The following is a 14,688-nucleotide window of genomic DNA, read 5'->3' as shown; positions in this document are numbered from 1 at the left end:
TTATTACATCTTATTTAATCATCCATTCTTTTGCAAACCTGGGCAACAAATACAATCCAACTTTCAGAGCAGTTAGCAACTACTTACCATGAGTACAAACGCTTATATGAACTAAAAAAAAAAAAAAGTAGGTTGTAGGGTAGGAATCAATATTTCATGTTCAAACTAAATGACCCGAGACGCAGAAGACACAGTAAGTGATGACTTTTTGGTATTTGAAATCCTTAATTAGGCATATACTAACAGTTAGGGGATGGTTCCTCTCACTGGGATGTGAGACACCTCAACCTGTTAACTCTGCAAATGAATGTTTAAAGGACATTAAAGGAGTTTTGCTAGTGCTTTCTTTCAACTGTTACCCAAATGAGCAAAGCAGGTTGAAGAATGTGTGAAGTGATTAATTACACTAATTAAAAACACTTTATTTACACTTACTCTATAATTTATCATTAGTAGTTCTGTCAGTTGATCGAAGGTGAGTGAAGTGTTGTTTATAATTGGTATAGGAGCTAATTAAATGTTCGTTCGAGCACGTTTTGGTCTATTTCCTTTGTCAATTAGAACTGGCATCAAAATAGATGACTGACCAAATGGAAATGTATAACACAATAGTAGTGTTCCACTTTACTCAGAGAAGGAAATGTGTCCCAGTAAGCCAACTGACTTTAAATCTTAAGGAGAAGAAAAAATCCTTCTCCTTTCACTTGCATACTTTTGTTGGGAACTTGATATGAAACACTATGTAACAAGCATGCAATTATCTCATGGGGGCTGACTAGGTGTATGTTTCTGTAGTTTGTAGTGTAATTATTTTAGCCAATTCAGAAGTAATTATTGCATAGATTTAGAATACTGAATTAATCGTGCCCTTATCTTGTAATAATATAGTACTGTATGTAACTTGTCATTCTACAGTAATTATTTTATAATTGAACAACTAGCAGATAAAGTATTATTGAGTACTTGTTCCATGATAAATTTTGCTCTGTAATGTAATATGTTAGTCCTGTTTCAGAATTCAGCTTTTGTTTGTTTGTTTTAAAGATTGACAATACAATGGCTATAGTATCATCTTGAATGTTACATACTGTGAGGCTACAATTTATGAAGTATTCCATGAGATACTGCAGTCTAAGGATTAGGAAATAGGAGTAACTTTCCAAATGTTTGACTGGTGGACAGTAGCGATGGACTGTCATTGATATCCTCACAGAGAACAATTTCTTTAGTTGCTTTTTGTGAGGTTTTCCTTTACAAGAACCCCACATTCATCTGGATATTTAGCTTTGTGACCCAGCAATGGCACTACAAAATAGAAAAAATACGAAGTTCTCTGAGTTTGTAATGGAGTTAATCCACAGATTCCTACTACTTGCTGTCCTGTAGGTAGAAATATATATCACAAATACTGATTGTACTTCAGTCTTATCAGACTTTACATGATGCGTTTGTTTTTAAATCCTCACTCATGATCTAGCAATATTACAAATAGCAAAATTTAATAGGATGTGCTTCTTTTCTCCCCCACCTCTAATCGGTGTAATGGTACTGGACGAGTCTTTTAGCACTTAGGAAACACTAACACTGGTAAGCTCCTTAGAGCCCATGTTCTATTGGGTTTCTTAGGTGAGATACTCTTCTGCTTTTGACCACTATGCACTACTATTTGGGTGAGCTTGGATACTTGCAAGGTAACCAGACAAGGCTGTGCCCTCTGGGGGAAGGAAAGAAAATGTGATGACTCTGATTCCCAAGTTCCCTGGCTTTTCAACTACTGTCGGTGCTGATGCCTATTTTTTGTAATCCCACTGAAGCTCCAGTTGGCATTAATGACTATTCATTGAATCAAAATTCAGTACTGTGCTGATGCACTTTGGTCTTCATTTCTTTCCTTTTTTCTTTCTTTTTTTTTTTCTTTCTTTTTTTCTATTGTAATCATAATCCTTTCTCTGGTTAATTTGGGCATCCTGCCCAGGGCTGCGGGTCACAGTGGGCAGCTGAGCACCCAGCTTCTCTTGGGGTTTGCTTCCCAGTGAGTGAGGAAAAGAGAGCTGTGTGCTGTACTCTTGGAGTCTGGCAATGCCAGGGAGCATTGAATCCTCTCTTGTGGCAGGAGGACTAGCAGAAAGAAACATACTCTTAAAATTTGGAGTGGTGGTGCTGATGTAGTTCGTCTGCTAAACATTACTAATAATATAGCTACTCTTTTACCAGCATCATGTTTATACCATACATTCAATTGATATATTGCTTCTGCTAGCACACACCACTTTAATACACTTAGAATATCCTAAAAACTTTGATTCCCACTGAAATCAGCAAGCATATTCCAATGGATTTGAATAAAGTAGCCTTAGCCCTTGGCAGTTTCTGAGCTTATAAAAATGGATATTTTAGACCCTTCTTCAATGTGTATGTTGGATTGTTCTGATGAAATGTAGTATAAAGTCAGTTGCACAACTGAATATAAATTTTTATGCTGAGGAACAGGATAATATTTAAAAGCAAAATTCACTTTTTTTCACACGATGGAAGGCTTGTTTTATTGTGTTTAAAGTATGCTGCAAAGTGTGGTTCGAAAAATAGGAAATTTAAGAGATGACCTAAATAGAGAAATCTGTTAAAATCATTATACTGGTGAAATTTTATTGTTGTATTACCATTTCTCTTGGGTATTTTTTTTACTTATTGGTCTGTTATCTTGTCACTTCTTGAATAAGAAGTAAAATAATTAGAAGTTTATGTGTATATGTTCTATACTTTTAATTTTTTGTTGCCTAAGCAAGCACTGGTAGAGCTAGAACAGTACATGCAGGTACTGAGAAGTATCCTAGTATTCCACTGTTCTAAACCAGCCATATGAAGTACTTCTGCATGCAAAGAGTAGCTGTTCAGCAATAATTCATTTTGAAAAAATAATTCAAATTGAAAGTTTTCAGTTGTGATTTATTTTTGCTTTGTTTCTTTGGGGTGTTTTTCTTACTTGAATGATAGAAGGAATAGGAGGTGGTCTGAAGAGAGCAGAAATGTCAGGCAAAAGATTTTATTTGCAAAGAAAATATTATTCTTGAAAATAAACGGACAAATATTTTCATAATTTCAGTTTTTTCCTCATTTTTGACCCAGCCATGGATGATAATAGTAACCTAGATTCATTGTGTTATTTTGGATTCCCTTAATCAACTTACTGTTAGTTTGGTTTTTAAATAGCTTTAATGCACCTTATTGCATCATTGCACATTTTATTGTTATTCAGAAAGAAAAACAGTGGCCCATGAAGAAATACTGCTAGTGCAGTACCCTACCCCTCACAGATGAGGGGCACAGGAATAGCCCCAGCTGCGCATGGTGGGGCTCATTCTGCAACCTTTGCCTCCTGCTCCCCCGACTGCACCTTTGACAGGAGCAGGTAGATGCTCTGGAAGCTCTCCTTCTACTAGGGCTTGTGATGGAGTCTGTAACTCACCAGTTTACATTTATGGCCATATGCAACATACTAAATGCCATGAATCAGCCTGTTCAGTGTAATGCCAGCCTATGCTTATTTTGTCAAATGCAATACGGCAGGAAGGTAGCAAGCGTGGGCTTCAGCGCTGCTCTCTTCAGTGATGGGACTCAGGGTAGGGTGCGTCCTGCGCTGCATCTGCTCCTCTTTCCTATTTTGCTTGAAGTAAGTGTGCCAGGTATTCTCAAGTGCTCAAAATCTCTGAAACTATTAGGTTTCTGAAAGAGAGAAATAATAGCCATATAATAGCCAACATAACTGCCAGTAAGAGGGGCGAGTAATATAAACTAATTAAAAGGGCTTCACAAGAAGCCTGCCTCCTCCCCTTGCTTTCTGAATGGGTGACTTCTTTCTTCTAATAGTGCCGTGCCTGCCAGCACCTGGGTCTCCAGACCACAAAAGGAAACTCCTGTTTCCCTCCTCTTATTCCTAGACAAGTCCTCTGCTCTCCATCACCGCTGAGGTTTCATTGTTGGTTGTCTCCCTGGGGTAGGCATGTCCTTCACTCTCTTCTGTTCTCTTCTTGCCTGGTCTTCTCTGTGCTCCAGCAGCTTTCCCCAGCTTAAGTGCACTTTGTCCATGTCCCAAGCAAGATGCACACCCTCTCCTTTGAGCTCCTCACTGAGCTGGGTTGCAGCAGCCAAGGTGAGGAAGACAGGGAGCCTTGCTCGAGGTTAAGAGGGAGAGGAAGGTATTGTCTGCAGTACGTGTCCACCAAACTGGAGATAATTTAAAGAGTTTTTTACTATACCCTGCTCCACCTTTTGAAGTTAGTCCACAGTGGCATCTCTTGCAGTATGATGTCTCTGACTTAGTTCCCTGAATTTGCACTCCTATCTGTACTGTATTAATACAGGAGGAAAGTGGCACTGACTGAATCAGTGAAAATTTGGTATTAACCACTATGAATAATCCAACACTAATCTCCTTTAATGAGGCAGATAGATTTTTTATTTTTTTTTTTTTTTTTAATGTGGTAGTGAAAAACCATAGGGGAAACCCCGGGTAGTTATATCTTCCCCTTACCACAAAAAGAAACAAAACGTAGTACGAATTTTTAAAGCAATATGACAGATCCTTGGTATCTGCTAAACTAATCCTTATAAAGCGGAAGTGTTTGTTTTCAAGCTCATTGTAAATTGAAGATTGGTAGTTAATTATGTACCATTAAGGGAACAAATAAGACTGAATTGTTCTAGTAGTTAACTAGTGATTTCCGATGCCTAACTGTAAATAGAGAATTTCCAGTTGCCTTAACTCTTCTGAAAACAAATGAGAAATAGTTGTATGAACACTTTCCTACAGAGTTTAAATTTTTCTCCAGGAAGAAACAGTAGGTTTTTGTCAAGAGTCATCAGCATATAGAAGTACACAAACAAACCACTTTCTTCTCTTCTGGGTGAGCTGTGGGCTCCTCAGAAGGTTTGGTTTTGCCTTCAGATTAAAATCTCAAGAATGTTGCAAGTGAGAAAGGTGATCCATCTTTTCCTTATCAGACAGGACAGGTCTGCCTGTAGTCGCTAAATCCTGAAAAAGGAACTTCTGTTTTTTCAAGATCACACTGATTGATCTCAAATGTATCTTGTAGTCTGTACACTTGCTTTAGACTTTACATGTTCTATGTTTAGTTGAGAAATGTGGGCCTTTTTGAAATTTAAGTATCTCCCTGGCTGGCTGTCTCAAATGACTCTTTATTGAAATGTATGTATGTTTTAATTGTTCATTACTGCTTTTTAAGGTACAAAATAAAAACTGCTATACTGTAGTTAGTGAATTTAAAACCGTGTGCTCCAAACTTTTTGCTAAATTTTTTTTTTCTACAGTTTAGATAAGTTTCTTAAAGTGCATGGTAATGTTTAGGCTATTTGGTGCAGGGAACCCATGTATGTGATTCTAGCTGGCTACGCAAATCCCCTAGTGAGCCATAGTAATATGAAAGAAACACTTGAAAGCCAGATGCAATGAAAATTTAAACATACTGAGTTCATAGCATGTGATAGTTTAATCATTATTTAAGCTTTAGAAATGTCACAGCATAATTACTTTCAGAACAAGTACAAACACTTTTGTGCACAAAAATTGCTTTCTTCCTGAAACTTTTGCCTCTCCTGGGAAAGTTACACTTTTGTGAATTCTCTGAACTTAATCATGTCATTTGATCACAGGCAAATTCTTACTGAAAATTCAAAATCCAAAAGATTAAATCAAAGTCTACAGATAATATTTTAAAACTAAGTCTGTATTTTCTTTATGCTCTTTCAAGAAATCTGTGAAAATACTTCTTTCATTAAAGAACAAAATTTGCAACAAAACTAGTTAAATGGAAAATGCTTAGTAAACCCTATTTGCAGAGTCAGGGAATGGAGAGCTACAAATGTTGGATTTATAAGCACCCATGCAGTATTAAATTCAGCTCCCCTATGCATGAGATACATTTTTAATAACCTCACAGCATACATGGAACCCTGCCTCCTTCTGTACTTGTAAGGAAAATACAAGGACCAGAATTTTCTTTCTAAATTTGTCCTATATCTGGAATATTCTGATGAATGTAATTGACTTTGCGGTATAAATTATGTTGGTATGTAAAATACTGTCATAATTCAAGTGTACGCTTTGATGTGAACTGTACATAGGAGTAGTTCGGGCTGGATTTGGGAAAATAGCGATTATAATGGTTCTGCCATTTTTGAGAAACAGGCTAGGGGAAAAAATATTTTCCATGTTAATTAGTGGGTGGGGTTGTTTGCACATTTTCTAAGTGGAAATCTTTTTGTAGCAGCTGTACATCGTGTAGCAAAGACTTAAAGATCATAAAATTTGGCCTTTGTATCAGGAATGTGCTGGGAGTTATTTCTCATAAAATTCATTGGAATTTTGCCATTGTGAGTCTTCTTGAAACTGAAATTTTTGCATGTTCTCTAGGAGCAAAATCAACATAATCATTTCACATCCCTTAAGCTTTGTGTCACCTTCTATGCTCTCATGAGCTTGTTAGTGCTAAGCAGAAGATGAACCTATCATCCCCCTGGAGCTGCGGAATATGCTATAGATGATAGCTGGTGAGTGGCAGGTAGACTTCCTTGTAACTCATGCAGTGGCCAAGGTATAACCCTCTTCTGTCCTCTTACATCTCACTTGCTGGGCCTGAATGCCATGGAAGGTGAGCAAGTTTATTGAAAATTAGAAGAGGCTAAGATCAGTGAAGACATAAGGAAGGATTAGGTGGGTGTTCTTTAATGTAGCTCTTCGTGTTTGGAGACAGAATTGAGTTCACCATCAAAAGTGGTTGTAGGAGGTCATGTCTAAACCAAGCGCACTGTAGGAAAAGTCATGCCCTGTCTGATACATGCTCTCGGAGCAAAAACTGGGAAATTTGCTACGGATACGTGATAAGCTAAATCACTTGTACATGAACCTAATGAATACTAGAACATGTTTTAGTTTCACAGAACAACTAAATAACTGTGAAAAGTGTCACTGTTCATGCTCCCGACATGCCCTTCAGTCTGGCAGTCCCAATTTAAGCTCACTGCCTGCACTTGGCTCTCCTGCCGTGCAGTGCTGTGATGGGGAAGATAAGATAGGCTGACAAAAGAGTCATCAAAGATTCACTGAGATCAGGGTGAGTCCTACATGATGAGAGCAGCTATTAATATTTTAAAGGCTGCCATCCATCCCTACGGGCACCAAAGTATTACATCACCATGTGTATAGGACAGAGTGGCAGTAATCAATAGATCTAATGTGCTGGGGGCCCAGGGAGGGACAACATAGCATGTCCCATGCAGAATGACTTGGATATAATTAAGTGAAATCAACAAGGCATATCCTTAGAAAAAAACTCATCAACTATTCTGAACTGAAAACCAAGACTTCTTTATCAGATAGTACGGTCAGGTTTGTTTAGGCTTAGAATTTCTTCACCAGTCAAAACCATACGTTTTTTGAGAGAAAGCAATGTGGTCTGTAGCTTGAACACAATAATAATGATGGTAAAGAAAACAATTTAATGTATGTGATTTTTACTTCTGAAGAGCCAAATGGTAAAAAGCTGAAGCCACATACATCTGATAATTTTGAGGCTCACTCAACAGATAATACAGATATGCTCTTTCACTGAGACTTTCTGACTGCTCTCAAATTTTGTCCCCACAGGGCCCAACCTCCTCTCCCAGAGTGCGCTCCAGCTCAATTCCAAACCTGAAGGGTCCTTCCAGTATTCAGCCAGCTACCACAGCAACCAGACCCTCGCCTTGGGTGAAACAGCAGCTGCCCAGCTCCCAGCCCGCAGCAGCCAGGCCAGAGGTGCCATCCAGAGCTACAGCCAGGTATGTGTCCAAGGCAGCCTGGGTCTCTCGCACCTGAAATCTTGTGGGGTAGCTCCCAGGAAACAGAGCTGTTTGGTGCCTGCTGGCAAGTGAATGTCTGCCTTTACTTTTTGACATCTTCAGCACATCTGCAGCAGGGTGGAGCTACCACCTGGATTTTCATAAATCTAAAGTAGGTTGACTTGCATAGTAATAAAATAATCCTGATTAAAAAGGAGATTTATGTGCCAGTTTTACTTACTCGCATATACATTTTGGTGATAGCAGGTTTAGGCATTTAAGTTTGAAAATTTCTGTGACTGTGCTCATTAGGAGCCCTAACTAAGGTCTTGGACTTCCCTGCGTTGTTATCAGGGTATTGCTGAAAGCAATAGGTGCCAGCAAACAAAAACAAAGCCAGGCTGACACCAGATGAGAAACCTGCTTGGGATGCCATACGTTGCCTGGTGCCGTGGCCTAATCCCAGGTGTAAGAATCATTTTTTGCCTTTTTTCCCCCATATAGAAAGACAAATAACTTATTAGACAGCAGCCTGTACATTACAAGCGTTTTGAAAGATTGTTTCAGTTACTCATGAAAACTTTATAAATTTCTCTTCCTGTCTAAATGATCCGTCCCAGCTCTGACACGTAACCCTCTCACCTTCTGTGCTTTTCTCTTCAACATCAAAGCCTCTCACTGGGAACTTAAGCTTCGTTTTGGACAAAAAATTCTAGAAGCATTCATATTTCTGTACATAAACAAAGTCTGCCTGGGTTTCATTGGTCAGCTCAGGTTATTTTCTGTGTTTAGATGTTAACCGCCCCAGCAAAGCAGACCATCTCAGTGTGACACTGAGACACTTTATAATTCAGGTTTCTGTAGAAGTGTGTAGTATTTGAATTTCAAAGCCTTAAATTGCTAAGAGATTTCAAGTATTATATAGTCATTGCACAGCTTGTGGGATACTGAGAGACATACAATATTCTATCCTCTCAATTTGCTCAGAAAAGCTCCCTGTCCTCAAAGACTGAAAAATGAAATAAAGCACAGATAAATTTCATTTCAAAATGGGTAGGTACTTTTGTTTGTTTTTTTTTTTTCTATAAAGGGTTTAAAATGAGCCTGCATAGTGGTAAAGCCTCAGGGTTTTTCCATGTTTACCAAGAGGACCTCCCTGATATTCTTTGGGATTTGAGCCAGCAGGAGAGCAGGACTTCAGTTAGAAAGAAAAAGGAGGCTATAATATCCAGTTGTAGCCTGGGCAGATGTCATCAGGAGTTGTGCTTTGTGAAAAGCATTGTACCCTTGGGTGTTAGCCTGAAAGGGTGTGATGCATTCTTCAAGGAGGCTAGAAAAATTAAGATGATGAAAAAGGAACAGGTTATGAGAGCAACAAAGCAACAGAAACAAAAGCAAGCAAGAAATGAGAGGGAAAAGAGAATTATTTTTTAAAAAAAAAAAAAAAAAAAAAAAAGGAAAGTGCAATTGTCTAGGGGTTAAAAGGAGTGATATTCTAAATTTAAATTTTCTCATACTCACTGATAGAAAAGGATCAGTTCATGGAGGGGGGGAAAAATTAAGGCAGCTCTTCCTATCCTTTTTTTTTCTTGGTGTGAGAGGGCAGAAAATAGGTTTTCTTTCTGTGTTCCTCCAGACTGTGTGGTAGACATTCCTGCAGGAAAATAACTCACAGAACATCATAATTTTTCACACTATCATCCTGCAAAGGATGCTCGACAGCTTCACGTCAATTAAAATATGTCTTGAAAATATTAACAAACTGACATATAAACTATGAATTAATATCATAAAAAGCATATAAAGGGGGTTTTAAAACAGGTAAACAAGAAAGAGTCAAAAGTTAAAATTAAAAAGTTCTGAATATGACCATTGCTGATCTCACAATTAGGGGAGAAAAAAAGCCAATCCTTGGAATTGTTTTGCTATCCCTATTATAATTAAAATAAGCCTCAGGAGTCAAAACTGCTCAGATTGTGATAATTTCCTTTGGTATTTGTGCGCAAGGAATATAGCTATCTCTTAACATGAATGATAGCCCAAATGCATGAAAAAATATGTAAATAGTCCCAAGGCCAGCTGTGACAGCAAGAACAATTTCTGAAAATGCAATTGTATAAAAAAGAGAAACTAATTAGTCTTGGGACTTCCTGTATAGTGCTGCAAAGTGCAATCTGACATTTTTGTCAATTTGGAGGACTTCATTATAGATGATAGAGTTTTTCCACTGCTTTGAGTACTTTAGAACACAAAACTTTTTGTCTTCTAAATGCTGCTGGAATAGGATTTCTTAGCAACTGCTGCTCTGGCAGGGAATTATTCTGTTTCACCACTGAAAATGGCTTTTCAGGCTTGGTGTCCAGATTCTGATTTATCCTTTAGTAATCGATTAAGGGTTATTTGTGAAGAGTCAGTAGTGGCTTTTATTACAAAAAGTAGCAGATTTTGCGGACGAGTTGCTCACAATTGAATCTTCTATAAGGACAATGTAATTTGTGACCAACTGATTGATTGCATTTACTGTCATCTTGAGAATGGTCATCATACGTTGTAGTTATCATAGGAATATAAAGCAGAGCATGAACTACAAATAGTGGTTTTCCCTGAGCTCTGCCATGTATTTGCAAGGGGAGGGGATTGGAAGTGAAACTAGTTTACATTTCTGGATGAGGACTTTTTTAGCTTCTGGTGATGCTGCGGTCTTTTCAGAGGCTGAGGCAGCAACAGAGGTAAATCCCTGCTGCATATTATGCTATTCTCCAGAAGCTTCTGCACTGAACAAGTTAGCACAGAATTTGAAAACCCTTAAAAACAAAAACTAGCTGGAAAATAAGGTGATTAAAAAAAAAAAAAAAGTCAGCTTTGAAAAATCATTTAGCCGTTCATTTTCTAACTTGTCTTCTTTTTCCTATAAAAAAGCCTTAAGTTTGTCATTAATCAGACCACCACACCTCACTACCCCTATTTAGAATATTAGCAAATGAGTACAAGAATGTGTTCGGTTGTCAAGCAAAAACTGTATACCGGCCTTTTTTCAGTTAGACTTATGGCTCTTCCCACTGTCAGTCTTCTCTACCACAAGGTGATAGGCTGCTTGATAATCTACCCAGACAAAATCTAAAATAAGGACTTCACTTCTGATAGGATGTGGCAGATGATGATGTGTTTAAAACAGGATTCCAAATATGAACATGAGAATTTTTCTGTCATTAAAGGAGGCAGATGAAATTTTCAAACAGATTCCTCTGATTACGACACTCACAGAGAACAATTTACTAGTATAGATTATGATAGCGAAGAACTGATCTGCATAATGCTGGTTTGATCCTACAGTAGGTAATGTCTGCAGCTTTCATTGCTGCTTTACAACCAAAGATTGACCATCTTTGGACACCCTGAAAGAATTGCACACAATTCTGTTTGTGGATGTAGAAGATTACAATGGTATTACCTACCTACCTGCATCTATACGTATGACCTTTGAGATTAGGATCAGGCAGGCTGACAAGTTTTCCTAATAGTGTTGGGGTGTATTTTGCAAACACAGGACAGCCATGACTTTGTGATAAAATCAGGAGAAACCGATGGAATAGGCCACATTTGAGGAATCCAGAGGTGCAGTCTGGTTTCTGTTACCATGTAAGTGCGTTTGAATATAGGTAGCATCTTCCTAGTTAGGTCAGGAACTTACAAATGACAGCAGACTAGAGAATGTTAAGCATTTTCCGTACCCTCTTCTGCCCTTTGTAGAAGAGTGTTGATAGAGGCATTGGACCAGAGCAGAGTGATAGCTCAAGTGAAGCCATATGGAACGTTCTTCAGGCTGACAGGAAAAAAATAGCCCTCAATAGACTGGCAAATCTTGCAGTCACTGAAAGAGCACAGAGCACCACTGAGATTGTGAAACAGAGCTGGACCCTTAAAGGACCACCCGTGTCTCTCGAAAACCCTAGTAAGGATGATCAGGTTTGCGGCCTAAAGCTAGCAACACCCACCAATATTCATGAAGCCAAAGCAGCCTGGAGGGATGTCTTCCACGCAACTTGAGCATCCAATTGGAAAATCCTCCCTAGAATCAAGAGAAAGGGTCTTCTTATGGCCAGCAGTGTACTGCATGTGATTATGTTCATATTCATCAGATATGACCTTCTGTGAGATGTTAAGGGCCAAGAGATCACTGAATGTTCCAAAGAGCAAAACAAGCTGAAAACTGGTGCTGGCATTTGATGCTAAACTAAAGATGCTTGTTTGTCCAGACCTAAGATGGGCATGCAGACTTACTCAAATATAATGTAACTTTCGGTTTCTACTATTATCTGTCAGAGAAGTATACAGAACATTGTGCGCAAATTGTCATTTCTTAAGGGCAATTGGTACCATGATTCAAATTTTCCAGCATTTTCCTGGAAATTGTATCATTATCTTATTCCCAAGAAATTACTATTCTGTTTTTAGTTCAGTTTCTAACACTCAGGTGGTTGCATTGACAAAGTTCTGGTCCTTAGCACCTGTGAATTATGGAGCATAGGTGCACAAAACCTACCAGGTCTTGGGTTTGTGTTTTGGCATGCCTAATAAGAAAATAGTTTGAAGGGATTTTAGATTATATGCCAAATAGATCTGCTGCACCTGCTAACGTATTCATAATGGTCATGTTGTTCTCTGAGACTTTTGCTATCCAGGTTTTGCTGGTGTTACACAGTTTTTTCCTCTGGGAGTTACCGCCAAGAATCAACATGCTGATTCCTCAGTAATTAGCAGCTGACCCCAAAGTATTGCTTAAGCTGCCTAGCCATCTAGGATTTTGTAATTCCTTAGCCATGAAAAATTTTTGGCAGAATAAATAATTCAGCACAGTTATTTGCACCTGTTAATTCCACTTAATAAAACAGAAATCTTGTCTTGCAGCCTTTCATTTAATCTTTTTTGGTTAAAGTACTCATTTAAATTTTCAATTGGAATTATTAAAAACAAATAAATAAAAAAAACCCTGATGTCCTGAAATTTAGTGCATTAAATTGCATGAATATGGCAAGCAAACAACAGTTAGACTGTTCTGTAGTCTACTGTAACCTAACTGGAAACCCTCAGTAATTTTCTTTATAGAGCTCTGCAGATCTCGTTTTGTCCATATCAGTAGAGAATGATCTTTCTGGTAAGATTAAATGGGAAAAAAAGAATATTTTCATAGCTGTATTAATGTTCTCATGTTTTTTCACACTTTTCTGCTGTTAAAAAAGGATATATCAGAATCCATATATTGAATCCAAATAAGAAAATCAGGCTCCTTTTCTTTGGGATGCCAGAAAAATAAAATCTCTGCCTCTTAGAATAGCTATTTTATAGGGCTGTAGTAAGAAAGTCCTTGATTTTTGTTCACATCTATGAAATAGATTGATGCAAGAGGATCTAACAACTGGGAAACAGATTTGCTCTCAGTTTATTAGTTTAAACACAGTTTCATTATTCGGTTGACAACAACAATGGATAAATGGAAAAATAAGGGAGGAATACCACTGTATTTCGTTCTTCCTTGTGAAGTATAATGTCACATTGCAGGATGAACAATGACATGCCTGTATGGTTGTCTTAAGCAGCAGACAGGGAGAGAGACAGGGAGAAACTAGAACACATTTTGCCTCTTAAAACCTGAGTGGAGAACATGCCTGTACGCTTGGCCCTCTGAAAAAACATAAGAACCTCACAGTAAATTTAAGACAGGTCTGAGATTAGTCACATCCTAGAAAATACTGCATGCTAATGTTTTCATTGCAATCTGTTCATCCAAAAGTTCTCTCCTTCACACAGAGCAAATGCTTAGCTTTTTAGGAAGTGCTTTACACTGTGTTTTTAATTAGGCATTTAATTCTTGTGTCCCACCACTACACCTTCTTCCCTATAGCAGACAATCGTGAAGTGGGATTTTTTGGGGTTTTGAGTTAGTACTTGCAGAATGCCTGCAGCTTTATAGAGATTTATTAGGAATATGGGATAACAGCGGTTTACTTGAAATTAATTACACTAAATCCTTGACACATCATGCAGTGTAGAAGTAGATTAGGAAGAGAAATTTTGTATACATGATGACAATGCTTGCCTGAAATCCTTATGATCGGTGACATACTGTCTTAAGTTACCAGTGCATTAGCAGTGTGTTGCAGAAACACTGGTAACATTGCAGAAGACTGTATTTTGGAACAATGTTGAGTATTACAAAATACATTATTATGCCACTTAGAAGCCCAAAGAGTGAAACTTACTAACAGATATCAATTGATAACATAGCTGGTTCAAACAGCCCTTCATCATGTGCAAAACTTGCTCTGTCCATGTTGTTTTAAGTCTTGTCAGCCTGTTTGTTTTTATAAAAGTTGTTACCATACAGTTTAAACCTGGAAAACGAAAACTGCACTCCTGTCAAATACATTACTGAACAGTCAGTTGCAGATTAGCCCTTCTGTCCAGTTTAAAGCAGAGACGGTAAGTAGCTCAGCATGAAAGCAGCTTTTAAAAGTCCACTGATGTTCCCAGCATTCGCCTTCCTGGTCTTTGTTAGGAGTCTTTCAAATGAGTGACTTGAGCTTGCTGGCCATTTATTAAAATTTTAAGGCTCCTACCTGATGCTGTGGTGTTTGTAACTCACTGCCACAATCAGAACAGTCCAACTCAACAGCAGACAGGCTACTTACATCAGTGATGCCCTTGCCCGCCTGGGACTTACCAACAGAACAGCTGGAAGGAACAGTTTACGTTACATTTATCCATCATGCCATTGCTCTTCGGGGCACAAAACCTCAGGAAGCCAGTGAGGTTTGGGTCTGGCAGTGCTCCCTCCCTGAATGCTGCGAGGGC

General features: G+C 38.3%; 1 protein-coding gene across 13 annotated transcripts in view; it reads left to right on the top strand.

Annotated features, from left to right (window-relative positions):
• CTNND2 (catenin delta 2) overlaps positions 1 to 14,688 on the top strand; it is a 689,312-nt gene that overhangs the window by 381,103 nt on the left and 293,521 nt on the right. For all 13 annotated transcript variants that reach the window (XM_074899519.1, XM_074899518.1, XM_074899522.1 and 10 more), the window contains one exon: positions 7,664 to 7,836. In XM_074899519.1, coding sequence (XP_074755620.1) covers positions 7,664 to 7,836 — 173 coding nt within the window. The remainder of the gene's footprint in view (positions 1 to 7,663; positions 7,837 to 14,688) is intronic.

Source organism: Athene noctua, chromosome 2 (genome assembly GCF_965140245.1).
Source record: "Athene noctua chromosome 2, bAthNoc1.hap1.1, whole genome shotgun sequence".
NCBI lineage: Eukaryota > Metazoa > Chordata > Aves > Strigiformes > Strigidae > Athene > Athene noctua.
The sequence above is the reverse complement of the archived record's forward strand: the minus strand, read 5'-3'. Positions and strand labels throughout refer to the sequence as shown.